The sequence below is a fragment of the Diceros bicornis genome, chromosome 35 (assembly GCF_020826845.1).
Source record: "Diceros bicornis minor isolate mBicDic1 chromosome 35, mDicBic1.mat.cur, whole genome shotgun sequence".
NCBI lineage: Eukaryota > Metazoa > Chordata > Mammalia > Perissodactyla > Rhinocerotidae > Diceros > Diceros bicornis.
This window is the reverse complement of record NC_080774.1, coordinates 31,497,498-31,518,673: the sequence shown is the minus strand read 5'-3', so window position 1 is coordinate 31,518,673 and position 21,176 is coordinate 31,497,498. Positions and strand designations below refer to the sequence as shown.

At 58.6% G+C, this 21,176-nt stretch overlaps 2 protein-coding genes across 5 annotated transcripts in view; one reads left to right on the top strand and one right to left on the bottom strand.

Moving 5' to 3' along the window:
• MED15 (mediator complex subunit 15) overlaps positions 1-13,457 on the top strand; it is a 70,029-nt gene extending 56,572 nt beyond the window's left edge. Inside the window, exons 9-18 of one of the 4 annotated variants that reach the window (XM_058532103.1) lie at positions 1,045-1,164; positions 7,545-7,681; positions 7,779-7,906; positions 8,145-8,279; positions 8,356-8,419; positions 10,075-10,141; positions 10,670-10,830; positions 10,929-11,095; positions 11,607-11,709; positions 12,408-13,457. In XM_058532103.1, the coding sequence (XP_058388086.1) occupies positions 1,045-1,164; positions 7,545-7,681; positions 7,779-7,906; positions 8,145-8,279; positions 8,356-8,419; positions 10,075-10,141; positions 10,670-10,830; positions 10,929-11,095; positions 11,607-11,709; positions 12,408-12,918 (1,593 nt within the window). In that variant the 3' untranslated portion in view covers positions 12,919-13,457. The remainder of the gene's footprint in view (positions 1-1,044; positions 1,165-7,544; positions 7,682-7,778; positions 7,907-8,144; positions 8,280-8,355; positions 8,420-10,074; positions 10,142-10,669; positions 10,831-10,928; positions 11,096-11,606; positions 11,710-12,407) is intronic. The other 3 variants (XM_058532105.1, XM_058532104.1, XM_058532106.1) reach the window with 3 other exon arrangements.
• Positions 13,458-14,114: 657 nt separating this feature from the next.
• LOC131398627 (coiled-coil domain-containing protein 74B-like) lies at positions 14,115-20,022 on the bottom strand. The gene is made up of 8 exons (XM_058532259.1): positions 19,710-20,022; positions 18,511-18,555; positions 17,296-17,355; positions 16,043-16,205; positions 15,008-15,197; positions 14,852-14,931; positions 14,693-14,764; positions 14,115-14,528 (listed from the first exon to the last, which is right to left on the bottom strand). Exons 1-8 carry the CDS (start codon positions 20,020-20,022, stop codon positions 14,390-14,392), a joined length of 1,062 nt encoding a protein of 353 aa, XP_058388242.1. The 3' UTR covers positions 14,115-14,389.
• Between the last annotated feature and the right edge of the window lie 1,154 nt (positions 20,023-21,176).

The window sequence follows — 21,176 nt, the reverse complement described above, 5'->3', positions numbered from 1 at the left end:
CTAAGTGGCCATCAGCACTGCCCCAGTCTCATGGACCAGCTCACAGCCTCCTGGGAGAGATGTTTTATTTTTCCATGGATCAGTCCTGCTTCCTTTCTGAATCTGGCCGTGTTTTAGTTTGGTTTCATCTTAATAGTTGTGGGAGCACGCAGGCCCTGCTCTCCAGGGACCAGACTAGGGCTCCATCTCCTGACTCAGAGCCCAGAGTGAGGGTGACTGGGTCACAGGAGACCACCGGGTTCCTGTCAGTGTGAGCAGGCATTGACCTATGACAGTGCTGCCTTTGTGCTTCTAAAAGTATAAGTTGATCAGGAGGCGGATCCCAGCTAATGCTGGAATTCTGGCGTCTGCGGTCATCTTGTATGTTTAGGGACAGACCTGACCCATGTCCCTGTGGGAGGTGCACCTCCTTACGAGGGTGAGGCCTCAGGCTGAGTTCCAAGTTTCCCTTGCCCATCTCCCCCTGATCTTAGGTATAAAAGAAAACCAGTTCCCCTGTAGATACTCAGAGGCCTGGAGGAGAGGAGGATGGTTTGAGTTCAGGCCCTCAGGCGTGTTTTCCTCAGGTGGTATGCTACTGAGAAAGGAAAGGTGCCATGAGCTGGCTTAGCTGGGCTCTGCTTCTGTTTTAACGGCGGTCGGCTTCTCCTTGTAGCCAGCTTTGGTGGCGTGTACTCTTTTGAAGTCTGTCCCAGGAGACTGGTCTCCCAGAAACACCATCCCTGGCCCTTGAGGTCTAACTCTGAGGGCTCAGTGGGCCCATCAGCAGATCAGAGGTTTGTTGGAGGAGTACAGCCAACAGAATAGAAAGGTCTGGAGGCAGCATTCTTGGCAGCTCCTCTAGATTCCAGTGCCTAGACGGGCCTTGAGGCTATGGGCTTGAACATGTTGGCCAGCCTCTGCCCCTCCCAGGCTGCCCGAGCCCCCGAACGCCCCTCACCTGTGGGTGCTCCTTGTCGCAGAGGCTGCTCACCCCTCTCCACCTGCCCATGCACTGCGTTTCTTTGTTGCGATCACCTTGTCTGTTGTCCCTCTATCCTCAAGATGATCACCGCAGCCTTGGCCCAAGGCGGGATGCAAGTAAGAGCCCGGTTCCCACCCACCACCGCCGTGTCTGCCGTCCCATCAAGCTCCATCTCTTTGGGTGGACAGCCCTCGGCACAGGTATTTACGGGGTGGCACCCAGGAAGCTCGGGGTCCTCTGAGCACCTTTGTGAGGCACAGTGTAATCATCTGTGACTTCCTTCCCATTGGCGCTCAGAGTGCCTCGCCGAGCTCACCTGGGGCCACATCCAGCTTGTGTTTCTCAAGGGGATATGAATAAATACCTGAGTATGTTTTCATTTTAATATTTTGGATGGTTCTAATGTTTTCAGTTTCTGGAGAAGATGGGAGCAAAGTCTCTTTTAAAAATTTTAGCATTTTAGGGGCTGGCCTGGTGGCGTAGTGGTTAGGTGCGTGTGCTCCGCTGCGGTGGCCCGGGGTTTGGATCCCGGGTGCGCACCGACACACTGCTTGTCAAGCCATGCTGTGGCGGCGTCTCATATAAAGTGGAGAAAGATGGGCACGGATGTTAGCCCAAGGCCAATCTTCCTCAGCAAAAAAGAGGAGGATTGACATGGATGTTAGCTCAGGGCTGATCTTCCTCACACACACAAAAAAAATTTAGCATTTTAGATAGTTATGCTGCTGTCATTTCATGGTAAAATAAAACAGAAGCTAAGCTGATAGTTTTGCTTTCTAGGGCTTTGCTGTCTAATATTATAGCCACTAGCTATATGTGGCTATTTACATTTAAATTAATTAAAATTAAATAAAACTAAAAATTCAGCTCCTCAAATTACATTCAGTTGAAATTCAGTTATATTCAAGTGCCCAGTAGCCTCATAGGGAAGCTAATGGCCGCCTTACTGGACAGCACAGATTGTAGAACAAGTCAGTCTAGTCCATCGTGGTGGAAAGTTCTGTTGGACCGTACTGTTTTCGAGTTTACTGTGTAGAGTGTAGATTTACTACACACACACACACTCCCACACACCCCAACACACACTCATTCTAGGTAAAGACTTCTGTGTATGTTACGCTTTTTCAGGAATATGAATTCCTGGTTCTCCATTATCATATGAAATTTGGAATTCTTCCATGGTGTATTCATTTGTTTAACAAATAGTCATCAAGTACATTTGTGGGCCAGGCACTGTTCTAAGAGTCTGAGAAGAAAATGGTGATAAGGTTCCCTAATCTTACAGGCTTTCCATTTTAATGGGTTTGCTATGAAAACCTCAGATTTACCAAAGCTTTAAAATTCATTTTCTGTTGTAAAGGAGATGCATCTGTAAACCTAGCAGACAGTAGCAGGTGTGTAGGCACTGCGCTTGCCGCGCGTGAGGGGCTGCCTGTGCAGAGTGGCTGCGGTCTGTCTGGCCCCAGGCCACGTGCCAGGTAACCCACAACACACACTGCTGAGAGAATGATGAGGGCCTTCCTGAGGCTGAGGCATTGCCATTTGGGGCATGTTCAGTTTTCACCCTCTCTGCCTCCTGACCCCCAGGTTCACCTCAAATGCACCATTTACACAGTTTGTCAGACTGCAACTTGAGTTGTTTGGTTTGACCTCCCCTTTGATAGGTGGGTTGTGAGGAGGAAGTGGCTGGAATCTGCTGGTAAAAAGGCCTTGTGACAGAGCTATCTAGAGTAGCGGAAGCTAGGAGGCAGGGGAAGTGGGCTGTGTGGCCAAGGTGGCAAGGAGGACAGGGTGACCTGGAGGCTGCATGGGGGCCTCAGCACGGTACCTGGCTCAGGGTTCAGTCCGTCGGTGCCTCGGGCGCCCCCCACCCTCCAGCCCCATTACCTGCTCATGTGTCGCTAGTGCGCGTCTCCTTGCCCTAGTCCCTTTGGAGTCTCAGCTCTGTGACCTCGAACTGCTTATTCTCCTTTCCTGTAGCCTCTGGCTCAGTGTCCATTGGGTTGACAGAGTCAGGTTGGGTTGTTGGGTGTGGGGGAATGACTTTGGCATCAGCACGTAAGGCTGACTTTTATAAAAACAATAAAATCCCCCAACATTTTGAGTGTGTGATCTATGCCAGGCCATGAGCCAAGTTCTTTGTGTGTAGACTCTTGTTCATTCTCACTGAAGCGGGTCGTACTTTGAGCATTTAGGGGATCTCTTCATAGTGGCCCCTCAGTGCTGGTGAGTGTGGTCCCCCAGCAGCACTTGAAGCAAGAGATGCCACTCCCTCCTTTGCAGCTTCTGTCTTCCCACCTCGGCCTCTCAGCAGAGTCCTGGAGTTCAAACCCTCTTTCCCCTGCAGGGCCAGGCACGTCATGGACGTTCAGCTGGCCACAGAGCTGGTTTCAGAATCAGTGTGCAGCTGCCTTTGTGTCAGAGTCTTTCTAGTCCAATGCCTTCAGAGAAAAGATAGCTTATTCCAGGAATGTATCATTGAAACACAGCCGGGAGCCACCCCTGCTGTCCCAACAGGTGTCCCACCAGAGCTCTTAGTAGCCGGCACCTCTGGACCTCAGCGTGTCCACGTGGTGCATCCTGTGGCTGCTCTCCACCCCCAGCCACCTGCACGCAGCCGTCAGTGGATGTGCTTCACATCCACTGTGCCTGTCTGGTTTTGTTCTTTCCTTGTGGCAACAAATTGGGTCCAAGAAAACAGGCAGAACATAAAGTCAGCTCTTCCTCTTTCAGCTCTTCTTGATACAGGGCCCTCTTGTCTCACCCTTTCCTGCGACCCCTGTCCCTGGGATGTGTTCCGTGGTTGCGTCTTTGTTTTGTGGTGGAGACACTTCATGGATAACTGTGACCAAGTAGGATTTTGTGCTGGGCACATGCTGGACACAGTGTCCAGTACGGGAGGCCAGGGGTGATGTGGGGTTCCTGTCGGGTATGAGCAGGTGGCACCATAGTGGCACCTATATTGTGCTTTGCTCTGGAGAGTGACTCCTCGGGACATGTCACGTGTGGGAGCCAGGAGTACAGGGCAGTTCCAGGGATATCCAGCAGGTGCAGGTGGTCCTGAGAGGGCTAGAGCCCATGGTGCCACCAGCCTCCCCTGAGGCTTCCTCACAGCATGAGGCTCCCCACACCAGCCTTTCTGCCCTGCTGCCCGGCAGCCTGGCCTCGTCACCCTGCCTGCCCTCTGCCACTTCCCCTCTGCTTGCTCTCTGTGCCCACCTCGCCTTCCATTCCTGCTCTCTGCAGGCCTCCTGGGCCGTCCTGTGGGGGGTCCCTTTCCAGATGCTTGTCCTTACTGTAGGGAGCAGATAGTGCTGAGGTGCCTGGACTCCCCCGCCAGCGGTGTGACTTCCCTCTGAGCTCCCACTTCCTGTCTGTGATATGCAGGTGATGGGGTGTGTGGGGCTTGTGGCAGGCACTCAGAAGCTCCCTCCCCTGGGAGGTACAGCATTTGTGTCCTGTGGCTTTTGCTGGCAGCTGTGACAGACATGCCCGTGCCTCTGGCAGAACATGCTCAGAGAGGTGAAAAATGCAGGGCCGGCACAGCCATTCTCCCCTCAGAGGGCTCCTTACATAACCGAGGGAGCACAGTCGCCCTGCTCTCCTCTGCCCCGGAGGCCAGCCAGACCTGACATAAACCTGAAGACCAGGGTCGCTGTCTCATTAGATGCCTCACTAGGCTGGTTCTTTCTTGACATGGGCCTTTGGGTGGCTGCTTCTCATCCCAGGTGTGTCTGTGGAGACTTGGGATTGGGGAGGCCTGGGAGCCGTGGGCTGCCCTGCACTGGCAGCATAAGAGGGGATCCTGAAGGCCTGTGGGGGGAATATGTTTGCTGCCAGCTGGAATTGTGCGTCTCTCCAGAGGAGTTGTCAGATGCAAAGAGATCTGGATTGGATGTCGGAGGCCAAGGCTTTCCCTTAGCAGCCTTGCAAGTGGTGGCTACAATGGCCGGAGGGGCAGAGCCCAGGCCTGGACATGAGAGGTGGGCTCGACAGGGAGGCAGGAGCCCTGGGCTTGTGCCCCCAGCCTGGGCAGGCACTCTTTGCCGTGTCTGAGACCCTCTGTCTCGTGCCTGGGGGAGCTGTGCATGCTCAGGGACCCTGTGGACCGCAAAAGCAGCACTTTTTTTGTGCGCCCTGTTTCCCCGTGGTCTGAATGTTGAGGGTGCCTTTGAAAATACAACCTCAGACATTCAGGTGGGAAGTGAACTGTGAACTGGCCGCTGCAGCGGCCTCGTAACAGCTGTGATGCCCTTCAGAGAAGCACCAGCTTTAGGCTGCAGACAAGAGCTGAACACTTTCTAGAAGGGCCAGCTGCTCGAGCAGAGGCTGAGGCTCCTCCCTGGGGCAGGTGGGGCCTGGGCGGTCAGGGAGAGGCCAGGTGAGGAGGACTGACCTCCGGGCAGGAGGAGGGCGAGAGGCAGCTCCAGGGGGTACAGGGCAGAGAGTGGCAGCAGATAGGGGTCAAGGCAAGGAGAGGTGATGGCAGGGCTTTAGATGGAAACCACTACAGGGAGGGTTCCCATGCCTGAAAGGCCGGGCCCAGGGTGGGGCCCCAGGGCCGTTGCTTCCCCCTCCCTGGCACCGTCTGTAGTTATCTGCATGGACTTTTCTGAGGCGACCTGTTCACTTTCCTAGTCCTGAGAGTTTCTGGCATCTGGGTGGATTTTCCAGTGCTGGGGCTGTGCTGCCCACCCCAGGACTCGGTGCACCCAGGCACCGTGAAGGCGAGTCCTGCCCAGGAGAAAGCTGCTGCCCTTGGTTCAGCTCAGCAAACTCAGCCACCCCACGCTTGTTTCTGACCTTGCTGACATCAGCGTGAAACACCTGGAACCATATTGTCCATTAGGCCTAGCAGCTGGAGGCCTGAGCTCACTCACTTCTGCCCCTCTACTCCCCAGCTGGGGGCCTGGTCACAAGTGGTAGGAAAAGCCCATTCCGGCTTGGGGCTGGTGCCTCTCTGACCCAGCTGTGTTGGAAGTATCGTGACACGGCCCCCGTGCCCCTTGCCGTGCCAGCGTCCCATGCAGCTCTGCCCACACACTCAGTGGGAAGGGTAGGAAGTGGAAGAGCAGGAGGGGATGACGGTCACTCCGGGAGCCTGGTCCAGGGGGTACTGGGAGGAGGGTGGACACAGGGCCGGTGGGATGGGGTGGGGCAGGGCAGGGTGGGGCGGGCGAGGAGGGATCTGTTCCTGCACTCCAGGACTGAGAAAGCAGTAACCCACTCAGAGTGCTCCTAACCCAGTACTCCCAGCGCCGTGGTGGAGGCGTGTGTGGGAGGCGGCATAAAGCCTTGACCGCAGGTGGCGTTGGTGTCCAGAGTGCCCTGGGAGAAGGCTGAAGCTGCTCTGCAGAACTGGACGGTCCAGGGGTCGGGGGGCTATGGTCCAAGAAGGAGGCTCTGAGGGGATGCTTGGTGTGCAGGCGGTTGACTAGCACGTGGGAGAAGCCACCGCCCACCCTTGGGGGCTGTGAAGCTGGCAGGGCCTTTGGGGTGGTCCCTGTGTAGCAAGGGGCCAGGCCTGTATATCACCATCACTGGGTACTGGATGAGGCGGCTCTCATCCCGGAGGAGGCTGGGCACCCAAGGCTGGCAGGCAGCCGCCTCCCCACAGCTGTCCTCACCACCCAGAACTGCCATCTTGTGCTTCTCCCACAGGAAGTGATTACTTCAAGCATCTTTGTCTATGGTCTTAGGTGGTGTGGTTTCGTCCTGCACAGTTCACGGAAAATGGCATCGTCCCTAGTGATGGCAGGGGTGCAGTTGACCCCGTTTGTGTCCTCCCCGGTGAGGACTGTAGGGAGTAGGGTGAGCCCTGGCTCTGCAGACAAGGAAACGGCCTCTGAGAATAATGCCGAGCCGCTTACCCCTCCCAGCAGGGTCTGCCCGTCCAGTGAGGGGCTGCTCAGCTGCAGACTGAGGAGCCCAGGCCAGGTGTACTGGCAAGGGCTGACAGGGGCCACTTTGCTTCCATTAAGCAGGTCCAGGTGGTTCACAGCGTAAAGCACGGTCTTCCCCACTGCCCTGCAGCTGAGCTTGTCCTTGGTGCTGTCAGAGCTGGGGCTGCCTGTGGCCTGGGAGTCTAAGGGGGCTCGTGGAAGCAAGTGGGAAGACGGTCCCAGCCGTCACAGAGCGAGGTCCTCACTGGCCCGTGGAGGAGAGCGTCATAGGCCAGGGGTGGCTAGGTGGCACCATTCAAAGCCACAGGCCTTCCCTGGCCTCCCCTCCACCAGCTCCCACACCCATGGGTCAGGGACGTGGCTGTGTTCTGTCCCAGCCCAGAAACCTGTGGTCTTCATGGGTCTCCCCTGCTGGGGAGCAAGGGTTGCCCAGCCTGGCCTTTCCGCCAGCGCTGTGGCCACTGTGTGCTTGTGTGTATACCCACAGGGTCGGGGAGCGGGTGCCTGTGTTTGTGTCTGAGGCAGGGTGTCAGAGAAAGACGAGGGTGTGTGGTGAGGCTGGGAGAGAGGGGGCTTGTGCGTGCAGGTGGACTCCAAGCCTGGGCAAGTGGAAGCACAGGGGCAGGAGGAGTGAGAGTGTGTGGCAGGAGAGCAGGCTGAGCCCCCTCCACTTCCAGGTCAGCCAGAACAGCCTCACCATGCTGTCCTCCCCGTCGCCGAGCCAGCAGGTGCAGACCCCGCAGTCGATGCCCCCTCCCCCCCAGCCGTCCCCGCAGCCCGGCCAGCCCAGCTCGCAGCCCAACTCCAACGTCAGGTAGGCCTGGCCGGGGTGCCCCTCCCTGCCTGGCTCACAGGGCGGGCCTGCCCAGTGCCCCTGGCTCACAGACATGCTTCCTTTCACTTTGCTGCAGCTCCGGCCCTGCCCCATCCCCCAGTAGCTTCCTGCCCAGCCCCTCACCGCAGCCCTCCCAGAGTCCAGTGACGGCGCGCACCCCACAGAACTTCAGCGTCCCCTCCCCGGGACCTTTAAACACCCCTGGTAAGTCAGGCCTGGCGTGGGCATGGCCCAAGGCCCAGAGCCCATCGTGTGACCTGCACACAGACAGCCCTGCAAGTTGAGGTGCTGAGGGTCTCCCCCTCACCCTTGCAAGGCCTTGGCTTGTAATAGGGTGAGTGAGCTCCGGAACCCCGTGGAGCCCGAGCACCCCACCTTTAGGGTTTTCAGAGAGCTGGCCCTTTGTGGGCTGGGGCTGTGCTCACCAGGCTGTGTCCTGCAGTGAACCCCAGCTCGGTCATGAGCCCAGCAGGCTCCAGCCAGGCCGAGGAACAGCAGTACCTGGACAAGTTGAAGCAGCTCTCCAAGTACATCGAGCCCTTGCGCCGTATGATCAACAAGATCGACAAGAACGAAGGTGGGGCCAGGCCAGGGCTGGGGCAGGCCCACAGGTAGCCCAGGCCTGCGTCTTAGTGTCCCTTCTTCTGTCCCAGACAGAAAAAAAGACCTGAGTAAGATGAAGAGCCTCCTGGACATCCTGACAGACCCCTCCAAGCGGTGAGCTTTGCCCCCAGACCCCTGGAGGAAGGCTGGTGCTGCGCCCACAGCTCACAGAGGGTGCCTGGGGCTTGGTTGGCCCAGCCTAGGACAGACACTTTTTTTTTTTTTTTTTTTGTGAGGAAGATCAGCCCTGAGCTAACATCAAATGCTAATCCTCCTCTTTTTGCTGAGGAAGACTGGCCCTGGGCTAACATCTATTGCCAATCCTCCTCCTTTTTTTCCCCTTTTTCTCCCCAAAGCTCCAGTAGATAGTTGTATGTCATAGTTTCACATCCTTCTAGTTGCTGTGTGTGGGACGCCACCTCAGCATGGCCAGACAAGCAGTGCGTCGGTGTGCGCCCGGACCCCAACCCGGGCTACCAGTAGCGGAGCGCGCATACCCAACCGCTAAGCTACCGGGCCGGCCCCTAGGACAGACTCTTGATGACGATGTGGAGTCCAGAGAAGGGGCCCCGGGGCTCCGCTTAGGTGTATCTGCTTGGGCTTCAGGCCCCCAGCCTGTACCTCAGCCAGCACCAGCCTCTGCCCTGCACTGGGCCACTGCTGGGCCCCTCACACTTCCATCCTGTGGTCGTCACAGCTCTGCGTCATGGGCTGCTGGTTGGGTCTGGGCTTGCACTAATCCAGCTGGCCATGATGGGTCTTAGTCTGACCTTCAGCCCTGCGCCTGACTTGCCAGGGACCTTGGGGCAAGTGACTGTGTCTCAGTTACCCTGTCTGCAAAGGGGTCAGCTGCGGCTCGCATGCGCTGGCTGTGAAAATGAAACAAGACGGTGCCTTTTTGTGTGTGTGTGTGAGGAAGATCAGCCCTGAGCTAACATCCACGCCAATCCTCCTCTTTTTGCTGAGGAAGACTGGCCCTGGGCTAACATCCGTGCCCATCTTCCTCCACTTTATATGGGATGCCGCCACAGTATGGCTTGACAAGCAGTGCGTGCCCGGGATCTGAACCTGTGAACCCCGGGCCGCTGTAGTGGAGTGTGCGCACTGAACCGCTGCCCCACTGAGCCGGCCCCCAAGACGGTACCTTTAGAAGCACTTGGAAGGCAGTGGAACGCCAGGGTCTCGACACCACACACATGCCCCTTCCCTTGCCCATGAGCCACAGGGCAGCTGTGAGTGCCAGAGTTTGGCCAGTGCCACAGAGCTGTTCATGTCGACTGGCCTTTGGGTTACTTCCCTCTCCCCAGGGCCTTGGCTCAGGCTGTGCTCCTCTTCTAGAAGGTCTCCTTTGTTCTGCTTATCTGGGCAGAATGCTGGACACTGCACAACAGGCCTATTGGAGCTGGACAGCCCTTCAGGCTCTCTTGGGTTGATCCCTCATTGGAGTTATAGGGCCGGGGTGGGCAGGGGCCTGGCCTAGACAAGACTGAGGCCATCCTAGCCTGCTCAGGGGCCAGGCTTCTGTCCCTTCCCTTGACCCATCACATGGATACTGTGTTCTGCTGACTATGTCCAGGCAACTCCTGGAGGCTGGGCCACCCTGCCTTAGACTCTGACTGAGGTTCCTGTAGAGGGTTCCGGTGGCCAAGGCCCCCAGGCTGGCTCTGTCCAAGGGAGGCCAGATAGTCAGTGGTTGGGATCAGCACATGAGAGCTGCCAGCTCCCCTGGCCTCCAGCACAGAGGGTCAGCCAGTCCCCTCTCTGCACAGGTGCCCACTGAAAACGCTGCAGAAATGTGAGATCGCCCTGGAGAAACTCAAGAATGACATGGCAGTGGTGAGTGGGGCACCGTGGCCTGGCGGTGTTTGAAGGGCTGCAGGTATTTCTGGGGAGGTTAGGGCTCACCCCACAGCAACTTGAAACCACAGGCTGGGAGGAGCCGTCACAGTCAGGGGTGGGCAGAGGGAGCATGCCACTCAGCCTGAGGACCCTGCCCGGGAGTCTTCTTCCAGGTCGCATCTGCAGTGGGGTGTGAGGTGGGACAGCGTGCATAGGAACATGGGAGAAATCACCCTCTGGCTGCTGCTCCGTGGGTGCTTCCTACATCCCCTGGGCTTGTTGGTTTTTATGCATGCCGCCTCTGCCATCCTGCCTCCACCCGCCCAGCACAAGGCCAGGCCCCAAGGGAGGGGACTCTAGGGGAGGTTGAGGAGACAGGGGGTGGGAGAATTGGCCATCTTGGTCTGCAGTGGGCAGAGGTTGTGGGAAAGCCACGGGAAGTCTGACTGTAAGTGAGAGTGAGGACCTTGGGCTCTGGAGAGCCTCCCCAAGAGTAGGCTGCTGACCCCACCCATCCTGTCCCAGCCCACGCCCCCACCGCCCCCAGTGCCGCCAACCAAACAGCAGTACCTCTGCCAGCCACTCCTGGATGCTGTCCTGGCCAACATCCGCTCGCCCGTCTTCAACCACTCCCTGTACCGCACATTCGTGCCAGCCATGACGGCCATCCACGGCCCACCCATCACGTACGTACAGCGCAGGGTTCAGCCTTGCAGTGGGCAGTGGCTGGTGGGCCATGGGCCACAGCCTGGCCTGGGGTGGTCACTATGTCCGCCTCCTCCAGGGCCCCGGTGGTGTGCACCCGGAAGCGCAAGTTTGAAGAGGATGAGAGGCAAAGCATCCCCAATGTGCTCCAGGGGGAGGTGGCCAGATTAGACCCTAAGTTCCTAGTGAACTTGGACCCTTCTCACTGCAGTAACAACGGCACCGTCCACCTGATATGCAAGCTGGGTGAGTACTCGGGGCTGGTGGGGCTGGTGCAGGAGAGCGAGCCCTGATCTGCAGCCCCAGGGCTCTGCCCATGCAGGGGGCACAAAGCTTCCAGGCTGTGTCTCAGAACAGGCCCAACCTAGCACCACGCACTCCATGGGTCGTGATGTGCTCAGGCTCCCATGGACGTGCATGCTCACACCACAGACCCAGGCCCGCAGTCCCCAGGTCAGAGCCTGCCTGAGCCATCCTCCTCAATCCTCACACATGTGGCCCAGGACATGCCCTGAGGGCTGGGCCATGAGCTCACACATTCTCACCTTGCCCGCGTGCCAGGGAAGCCCCTCCTTACTGTCCAGATGTGGCTCTGCTTGCCTGAGCCCCTGGGGAAACGTGGAAACCTGAGTCAGAGTGACCTCCAGGCTTTGTAGCCAGCCTCACTAGAATCTTCTGGGGTGTGAAGAGCCCTGTTCAGGAGCAGGGCTGCAAGGTGGGGCGTGCCGGGTCACAGGCAGGGCCTCGTGTGTTACAGATGATAAAGACCTCCCGAGCGTGCCGCCGCTGGAGCTCAGCGTGCCTGCCGACTACCCTGCCCAGAGCCCGCTGTGGATTGACCGGCAGTGGCAGTACGGTGGGTGAGCCAAGAGGACAGCCATGGGGAGGCCCAGGACAGGCGGGGATCAGCTCTGGGCAACCAGGTTTTTCTCCATGTGCCCCCTCCCACCCCACTAAGGCCCCCTCCTCAACTCCCCCTTCGTGGACAAGAGTGGGTTGCCCAGCAGTCCCTTGGAGAGAGAAGGGTCTCTGCCCCCATTGTGTTCCTTTGCCTGTTGACCTGCAGCTCCAGAGCAGCTGGGTTCAGTGGGTGAGGGGCAAGTAGGCCTGGCAGCCCTGGTGGGCCCCTGCAAGGCTGACATGGGGGCACAGACGGGAGCTTGTGCTCATGAGGACCCATCTGGGTGACATGGCTCCAAGCCAGAGGCCCGGAGAGAGCCCCGTTGTTGGGGACAGTCCCCCTGAGGCTCAGAGTTGGTGCACAGAAGGCCAGGACTGGAACCCTGAGGCTGTCCCTGAGGGAAAGCCCTAGGCTCCAGGCCCATTCACATTCCAGTTCTCCACTGATGGGTGGGCCCAGGAAGAGAGCCTGCCGGCCACCCTACTGTGTGAGAGATGGCATCCCTGGTGACTGGGGCTGGGTAGAGTGCCCAGACGTCAGTCCTGTGCCTGTGGGGGCAACCCTTTCCCAGGGAGTTGCTTGCGTGGGCCCGGGTTGCGGCAGGCTCCAGCCGTCCTGCCTGAGAGCACAGTGCTCACGGCCGCTGCTGTGTTGCAGATGCCAACCCCTTCCTGCAGTCGGTACACCGGTGCATGACCTCGAGGCTGCTGCAGCTCCCCGACAAGCACTCGGTCACGGCCCTGCTCAACACCTGGGCGCAGAGCATCCACCAGGCCTGCCTCTCAGCTGCCTAGCCACCACCGCCACTGCACATCTGGCCGCCCACCAGGGACTGTGGGGGCAGCCGGCAGCCTTGTCGGGGCTGCAGTGGACACACACCTTGTGTCGGACGTTTCTAGGTGTTGGCTTCCTTAGAGAGCCTGGGCTTAGGTTAGCTTTCCTGCTTTTATCTTCTGCCTTGGGGACCTGCCAAACATTTTCCCACACTTGTACAGGGTTGGCACAGGTGGCTGCAGAGCTGGCTGCGTCGATGGGGGGGTGGGACTCCCTCCAGGGAGTCGGACACATCCCCGGCCCCTGCATTCCTCGGGCTGCTGCTGTCCCTGCGGCCTCTGCAGGGCCCATGTCCTTCCTTAGCAGCTTGAGGGAGAACTCAGGGTCTTGTTAGAGCCTCTTGTGTGTGTGCCAGAAAGTACTTCTACCTGTTTCTGTAGGGGAACATGGAGAACATAGGAAACCCCTAAAATACACACAGAATTCTCTGATGACGGTTTTGCGTTCAGACCTTGCCACCGTTGGCATGTGGGGCACGCCGTAGGGAAGCTCCCAGACCCAGGGGCGCTGACAGTATCAAAAGGGAAGGCCGGCCTGTGGGCGGCTGCGAGTCTCTTGCCACTGGCTGGGCCTCATACCTCATGGCATTCTCCCTTCAAGCCCTGAGGGCCTGCTCAGCACTGTAGGGGTACCTGGGGAGTGGGGGCATATGGGTGGATCGTTTCCTAGACTCATGCCCACTAGTTGGGTGCTTGGGCCTGCTTTTGGGTCGGGGTGCTGTCCTCGGGACCTGGCATCCTCAGCCAATCCAGAGAGTGAAGCCTCCCTGACAGGGCACTGGCCAGCTGGCTCTCTGGCGACAAGAGGTCCCCCCTTTTGTATGTGCACTACCGTGTCATCTGTGGTTCTTATAATAAATTTATTATTCCTGTGTTTGTTGTGAATTTGTTACTGTGTCCCCCCTCGCGAGTCCAGGGCCCACTGTCCAGTGAGGGACGCTGTCAGGGCTGAGCCAGGTCCCCCACCTTGGAGATGTCCATGGACACTGAAACTTTAGTTCACCCTTGTCTGACAGTATCAGTGCCTCATCCTGGTTCACTCCCAGGTTTCCGGCAAAGTTCTTGCTCCCCAGAGTGGGAAGAGGCCGAGATTTGCACTGAGGAAACAGCCAGTGGGGCTGGGATGACTGTTCTGCCCGGCGAGGGTCAGCACTAAGCTGACCACAGCCGTGAGGCATAGGAAGCTGCTGTCTAGCCACTGAGGGGGGTGGTGTGAGGCCCTCACGGGCTGGGGACATCGCCAGGTGGGCCCCTCCACGGAGGAGGGCGGGCTCTGCAGGACAGGTCATCAGCTGTGTTTGCCAGTGTGCAGGCAGGTCGGCGTCTTGACCATGTGCCCCTTTAGTTCACTCCCTGCACTCCAAGAAGGGAGCGTGTGCTGTACCTGAGCTTGTCCTCTTCCAGGGCAGCCGCTGGGCTCTGGACAAGCCAGAGTGACTGCCAGGCAGGCCCTTCCCATGGCAGGGAGCAGAGCTAGGGCACATGGCGGGACAGCGATGCCAGATAGCCATTGAGGGATGAGACTCACAACTGAGAGAAACGAGCTTTATTTCCAGTCTTCAATAGGTAGGGTAATACTTACTTCATAATGTTTTTGTGTAAATGCAGAATAGTAAAATACTGAGCAAGAAAATAATTTCTCAGTTCTGAAACCAAGTACTTTCTCTGCCATGAGTTTTATCTGGAATTAGCTTGGCTTAAACGCGTTAGAATTCTTTTGAAGTGCTATGTAGAGAGGGTGTAGCGTCTCCAGCTGCGGATCGCGGGCCTGGGGAGGCCTGGCTGCGAGAGGGTGCAGCGCAGCGCTCAGAGCACGGAGCGATGCAGCCGCCGGCTCTGCACCACCTGCAGCCTTTTCTGCCGCTCCGCGAAGTTACTCTTCAGGGTCTGCTTCAGCGCGGGCAGGATGGCTCGCTCCCCCCCCAGCAGCGGGCTCAGAATCAGGCTGGTGGGGGCAGAGGAGGGATCACTACAGGCGCTTTGGAGCGCAGACTTGGCTGGGAGTGGGGCCACGGTCAAGGCGCTGAGCCAGGGCCTGCTCTGCTGCGCCCCGGGCCTGCAGGCACTGGGCTTGGCGGCCTCCCCATCCCCCGTGCCAGTGGGACTCACCATTTCTTAGAGATGCCCTTGGTGGGGACCTTGGGGAACTGCATGGCCTCCAGGTGAAGGGCCTCCTGGTTCCTAGTGAAGAAAGAGTCAGCAGTGAGCCCCAGACGAGCAGGCCCTGCCTAGCCTGTGACAGGGTGGGCACTGTGCAGGGGCACGCACTTGGGAGAACTTGGCCCGGCCTCCTCCGGGGCAGCCTTAGGCCTCTGGTTCCCTTCCAGGAGGGACTTGAGGTGCTGCAGCTGAAAGGCAGGGAGAAGAGGCGTGGTGGGCGGGGCCCACAGAGGCACTGGCGCGTGCCCACTGCCCCAGCCTCACCTCTTGCGCCTGCAGGAGATTGGCGTTCCACAGCTGGCGGATGACCACCTCGCACTGCTGAAGTGTGGTGGGCTTGCGCAGGTAGGGAGGCAGGCTTGTCGTGGGGGGTGCCCCCGTCGCCTGCTTGCCCTTGTGCTGGCTGCCCGCCACTGAAGTGGCCACTGGATTAGAGGTCTCCACTTCCTCATCTCTGAAACAGTCACTGCAGCAGTCCAGAGGTGGCCTGCCAGGATTGGTCTAGCCACCCACCATCTCTCCTCAGGGCACCACCCGCGCCAGTGTGAGGCCAGTATGGGGAAGTGGGGCGTCTACACAGCCTTCTCGGGGCCTGGCTCCCTTCTGCTGACCAGGGTGCTCCAGGCACCAGGTGGGGGGGTCTCTGGGGCCAGCTCTGACCTGGGCCTGTCCCTTTCTTGCCTCTCAAGATATGCTGAGGGTCAGATGTGGTTCAGGCTGCCTGGCTGCCCATGGTGCTGACCCCACATCTGGTGGGGCTAGTCCAGAGGGAATCTAAGGATGGTGCAGAGAAGCAAGAGCCTATCCCACCAGCTGCACTACACAGGGGATGTGGGGTTCCCTTTTCGGATGCAAAGTCCAGCTCACTGCTGCTTTCCAGGGAAGTCCCAGAAACTTGGGTGTCACCAGAGCCTGGTCCTGCTCTGGCCTGCTGGCTCCATGCCTTCGAAAGGCGAAGCACGTTTCCCAGGGTGGAGCCTGGAAACCCAACTCACTGTTTTCTTGGTGAAAAGCAACCTAATTTGGAGGCCAAATTACCTTGCTTCCTTGAGAAAATGGTTTAGGGGCTGCTGCTGGCCCCTGTTGTGGGCTCAGATCAGCTCAGGGACCCTGCAGAATGCCTAGGGCGGGGTAGGGGAAGGCAGTGCCCACCAGATTGACGAGCCCTAAGGCCATCTGCTTTCGCGAGCTTGGTTCACGCTGGAGACTGGCCCATGAGGAAGGGCAAAGCAATCGGCTGGTTCCAGGGTGCGAACCTACTAAATGTAATCTCGGGCCGCAGGGTGCAGCGAGCCTTACTTGGCCTGCCCTTGTGCCCCGGGGGCTTTGTCCAGCTTGCTGTTGTGAAGCAGGGTGGTGCCTGGGGGCTCCTCGTCCAGGTCCATCTTCTGGGGAACGTCGGCTTTCGAGTCTTGCTTCTTGGAGGAACCAGGCTGGGGCCTGGCCTTGCCTTGAGAGTTGGCTGCAGGTCAGAGCCAGACAGTGCCAGTGACTGCAGGCATCAAGAGCCGCTGCCCAGGTCCTCGGGGAGCAGCTGTGTGTGCCCACGGAGCCCCTGCCCCCACCTCAGCTTCCTCCTTGTAAAGGGGAGATGGTAACAGCCTCCCTCAGAGCTGCTGGGAGAACTGAGTGAGGGTCTGAGGATACTGCCTGTGGGTGGTCCTGCTGAATGCTCTCAAGCAGTCACAGTGCTGGAAGCTGGCTCCCTGAAGTAACTGAATCAGGGACAGCCCCACACCTCCCAGGCCTCCATAAAAGCCGGGGGAGGGGCAGCTTTTATGGAGGCCCCGCAACCTGTTCCCTGACTCTGAACCCCACTTTGGGCAAAATGAAACTGAATGAGATTCTGGGACGCAGCCTGCACAGGTTTACTCTCTGAGGAGAAGGCCCATTGCCCACCTGGGCCCTACATAGAAAGGGCAGGAGCTGCTCCTGGTGAGGATGCCTGGCCTCTTGGGGAGGCAGACTGGGGAGAAGAGGCTCTCAGCTCCCCTCACTCTGCCATAAGCCTAGGCTCCATAGGCAGGGCCATCCCACCTGCGTCCTGCCTGCTTTGGGGGTCACGGTGAGCAGGGCTTCTGCTGGGCAGCCAGCGCACTGCCTCCACCCTGGAAGACCACTCAGGGAGGTTCAGGGGGCTCTCGGGGCCACTCTGTTCAGAGAGCCTGACTGCCTACCACCCTGCCCCAGGGTGGGCCCGCTGAGGGACCTTGTGCCCCGTGTTGACATCACGCCTTTGCAGCCAGGCACGCCCAACTTTGTAGCCTCCCACCAGCTGGCCCATGGTCCTGTCCCACCTTGCCTCAGCACCTCTGGGTGGTTTTAGCTCATGACATCTGGGGGCTGCCCTCCTTGGCTCCCTTCAGCTGCCCCTCAACCCCCATGTCCATAGGGCCTGGCAAAGGTGCTCCCCAAAGTCTGCCCAACAGAGGACCACTAGGGGCTTTCAGCTCCCTGGTCAGTGCCCCACACCGGCTGTTCAGGCCTGTAGCCCCAGCGGGCACTTGCGCCTCCCTCGACCCTGAGCACACGAAGGGTGCTGGCATGCTTACCTGGCACTGTCGAATTTGAGACAGACTTGATGGACTGAAAGCTGGAATTGGAGATGCTGCCTGTGGGAGAACGCACAGGGGTCAGGCCAAGATGGCAGCAACGATCCTTCCATCCCAGCTTCTCCAGCAGCATCTGTGTATCCCCCGTGGGCGAGGGGCCGGCCCACCCATGCCCACCTCCTGTCCTTGCAGGCCCCAGGCCATGCATTCACGTGGAGCCCTCCCCCACACTCTGGTGAGGCAGCCCCAGGCCCAGCCAGTGTCAGACAGAACGGAGGCCACGGGAAAGGTGGTTTCCGGGAAGGCCATCCAGATAGCAGGGGCTCAGGACCGAAGAAGCAGCGGGTCCCGAATGGGAGCACAACCTCTCCCAATGTCCCATCGGGGATCCCCAGTGCTGTGGGACTGGGACTACTAATGGGCCTGGCTTCGTGCCCAGAACAGCTCACTACAGCTTCTCTGTCCTGCCAGAGAAGGCCCCACCACCCATTCTCTGTGTGTCTCCCAGGAAGGGAGAGCCCTGGGCACCCCACAGACTAGGGCATTCCAGGCTGGCACCACTCACCACTCAGACCACCTCCCCATGACAGATCTGGCCCCCAAAGTAAGGGGGAGAGCGAGTCCGAGACAACCAGGCCAGGATGGGGGACAGGCAAGGGGAGTGGGCCACAGATGAGGAAGGGCCTCAGACAGGTGGCTGCAGGTCTCCGCGTCTCAGCTTCCTTCCCCCAGCTCCCACGGTCACTGTGGAGATGGCAGGGAGGATCCCCGGAAGGCGTGTGCCCAGAGCCACCTGTCCCAGGGTGTGAGAGATCAGAGGCACAGGGCTGGGGCTGCACTGAGCTCACTGGCGTGTCAGAGGGAGCCTGAGGCCAGCCACAGCAGCAGTCCGAGTGAAAGAACCAACCAGGTTAGTGAGCCGGGAAGGCAGGGGGAGGGTCTGGGCAGCACCCGACCCCAGCTGCTCTGCCCACTGTCCACACTGCACAGACCTCAGGCCTTAAGTTCCTCAAGCGTGGCACCTGCTGTGCTTGGGTGCCCAAATTCACCCAGACCGTGGCTGGGACAGTGGTGTCTGTCTGTCCAGCTCCCCTAGGACCCCTCCCCACTGGGCTAGTGAGCAGACCAGTGCAGCCAGGTCAGCACAAGCAGTCTGGAGGGGCTGCTCCCGACATGGGTAACTTCCCATCAGGCACCCCAAGGCCTCAGTCTTACCTTTCTGCTGCAGCTTCTGATTCATTATTAGCTTGTAATGGAGATCTGAAAGCAAGCACACGCTCCTGGTCATTTTGGAAGCTGCAGCCACTCTGAGAGAAGAGTCTTGGCTTGCCCTGCCCACTCCCTCCCTGCTGAGCCCCTAGAGACCTCACTCATGACCTTGGCTGCCAGGACCTGCCCCAGGACCCTGCCTTGGGTGCCCTAGGGCCGGGAAAGCCTCTGGCTGTTCCCTGAGCCAGAGCCCCTGTGTGAGAGCCTCGTCCAAAGTCCGTCCCTCCATCCATGACGTCTCCAGGGCACCCCTGCCAAGGGGGGAGCCCCTGGCCATGGATGAGCAGATATGGTCAGTGCAATAATCAAGTGACACCCTGGACAGGGGCTGGCCACAGTTGGGGGCCCAGGGTGGGACACAAGAAGCCTGGGAGGGGAGGGTCCTGACATAATGGACACCCAGTGATCGGATACTTGGCACTCCAAGTAAAGGCAGCAGGAGAAAGGAGGGGAGTGAGAAAGAAGGCAGGCTTAGAGGTGTGTGCCGCGGAGCACTCTCTAAGGCTAAGGGAGGCAGGAAGGAGAAGCAGGGTCCCATCATGGAAGGCCTCAGGTTCTGCTTCAGGCCTGGCCCACGGGAATGAGGAGCCACGAGAGGTGCAAAGTTAGGAAGGCCCTGCCCTGAGGACATGTGTGGGCACAGGCCGCAGGTGTCCGAGGAGGGGCTGGACAGGGCCAAGAGATCCCTCGGGGTTCGGCATGTCTGCCTTTGATCTGGGTGTGTTCAGTCTGTGAAAATTCATCAAGCTGTATACTCGTACATTTGGGGATATGATTTACTTCTACAAAAAGTTTTTTAAAACGAGGCGGGCCTGACCCTGCCTAGAGAGGAGACCACTGGCCGGGTTACCTTGGGAAGTGACGCACCAGACCCGCCCCCGCCAGACGGGCGGGCCTCCTGGAGGCACTGCCCACGACGACACCGCCAGGTCTTCGGCCTGGGGCAGGGAGCCCGAGCCCGCCGTGGCAGGACCCGGGGTGGCGCTTGCTGCCTGTGTTCCCTAAACCCTGCGTGTTCTAGAGCCCGTGCGCTGTGTCGGGGCTGGGGGCCGTGGCGGGGTTCAGGGCACCTGGGAGGCCGGTCTGCGTCTCTCGGGCCCCAACCGCGGAGGGCGCCCGCCCCCGGCCCCGCCGCCCGGACTCACCCTTGTTCTCCCGCTTCAGGTACTCGATCTCCTCGTGGAGCTTGACCAGCGTCTCCGAGTGCTGCTGCTGCAGGAACTGCAGGCTCTTCTCCAGGTCCAGGACCCGCTTCTGCGCCTCGCTGAGCCCAAGCTGCGCGCCGTGCTGCCCGGGGTGCTGGAGGACCACGGGCGGGCGCGGGCGCGGGCGCGACACCCCCCGGGAGCCCAGAGCCTCCGAGCTGGGAGGCCGCTGCCCGGCCGCCACCCGCGCCGCGCTCATGTCGCCGCCGCCGCCGAGGCAAGCCCACTGGGTGGCCTGGCGCCGCGTCGCCATGGACACACGCGCGACCCAGGGGGTGTGGCGTGCGGTGGGGGCGGGGCGTGGGCGCCCGAGAGGCGTGGCGTGCGCGTGGGGGCGGGGCCTGGGCCACGTTCTGCCTGGGTGAGTGCACAGTGACTTGAAAAGCATCCTCTGGCATAATTAGACCTCAGGGAATCGTCTGCCTTTACCGTAGGCCCTATATTTCATTTTGTTCGCTTGTTGTGTTTTAATAGTTCACTTTTTGAATAGATGATAGGATTACAGTTTCAAGTATCAAAAGGTAGAGTGTCCACTTCTAACAATTGCAGAACCACTGTGCATCATGAAATGTGGACAAAATCTATGAAACAGCTGTCGGAAGGCTGGAGAAGAAGAAAAAGCAGGTGGAAACCAGGGGGGCAGCTCTTCCCCTGAGGGCTCTCTCTAGTGAGTTAGACCTCAAACAGGAAGCCACGGGCTTATTGGCTCGAGAGGGCAGAGGATGGAATTGGAGACGGCCACTGGAGCGGAAAATTGAGAGGAGTAATGCTGGGAAGTTTGTAGCCTCAGCAGGTGAGGAGCCAGAAGCTGTAAACTCCCTGCGAATATGTGGCTGGCCTGAACTGCCCATGTGTGGGTACGATTCCAAAGATCCCAGGGAAAGACAGAGCTGGAAGGTGGAAAGAGCTGAAGAAGAGATTCGTTTGCTGTCACCTCCAGGAGAGACTGAGTTTGAAGTCTGACAGTCACAGGAGCTTGGTAAACGCCTCAGTTTTCCATTTAAACCCCACTCGAAAGGGCCACAGCTTGGGAATAAAGACTCTATTTTAGAAATAAAGGATTTGCACTAAGACTAAGGGCAAAATCAAAACATATCTGTCCTAACAAAACTTAAAGCCCAGCCTCCACAAGTTCACTGTGATCTTCCAGTGATTCAACTGCCTAGAGAACAAAATTCAACACTCTTCAGGGAATGCTAACAGAATGCAGAGTCTCTATGACCCACCATCCATGATATCTGATATACAATAATAAATACCAGCGAAAAAAAGAAAAAGACAAATGTGATGGAGTCAAGAGAAAAAAATTCAGATTCAGTCAACAGAAACAGATCCACAAATAATTCTAGATAATAGAATTAACAGAAAAGTACTTTATAATAAATATGTTAAAAATCTACAGAAAAA

What these genes read in the sequence shown, in the direction of transcription:
- LOC131398627 (XM_058532259.1), bottom strand. Translation starts at nt 20,022, where the DNA reads ATGGCGACGCGGCGCCAGGCCACCCAGTGGGCTTGCCTCGGCGGCGGC. An exon ending in CCTGAAGCGGGAGAACAAGG is followed by an intron (nt 18,556 to 19,709) that starts GTGAGTCCGGGC and finishes GCTTGCTTTCAG; the next exon opens with ATCTCCATTACAAGCTAATA. An exon ending in GGGGCACAAGGGCAGGCCAA is followed by an intron (nt 15,198 to 16,042) that starts GTAAGGCTCGCT and finishes TGACTGTTTCAG; the next exon opens with AGATGAGGAAGTGGAGACCT.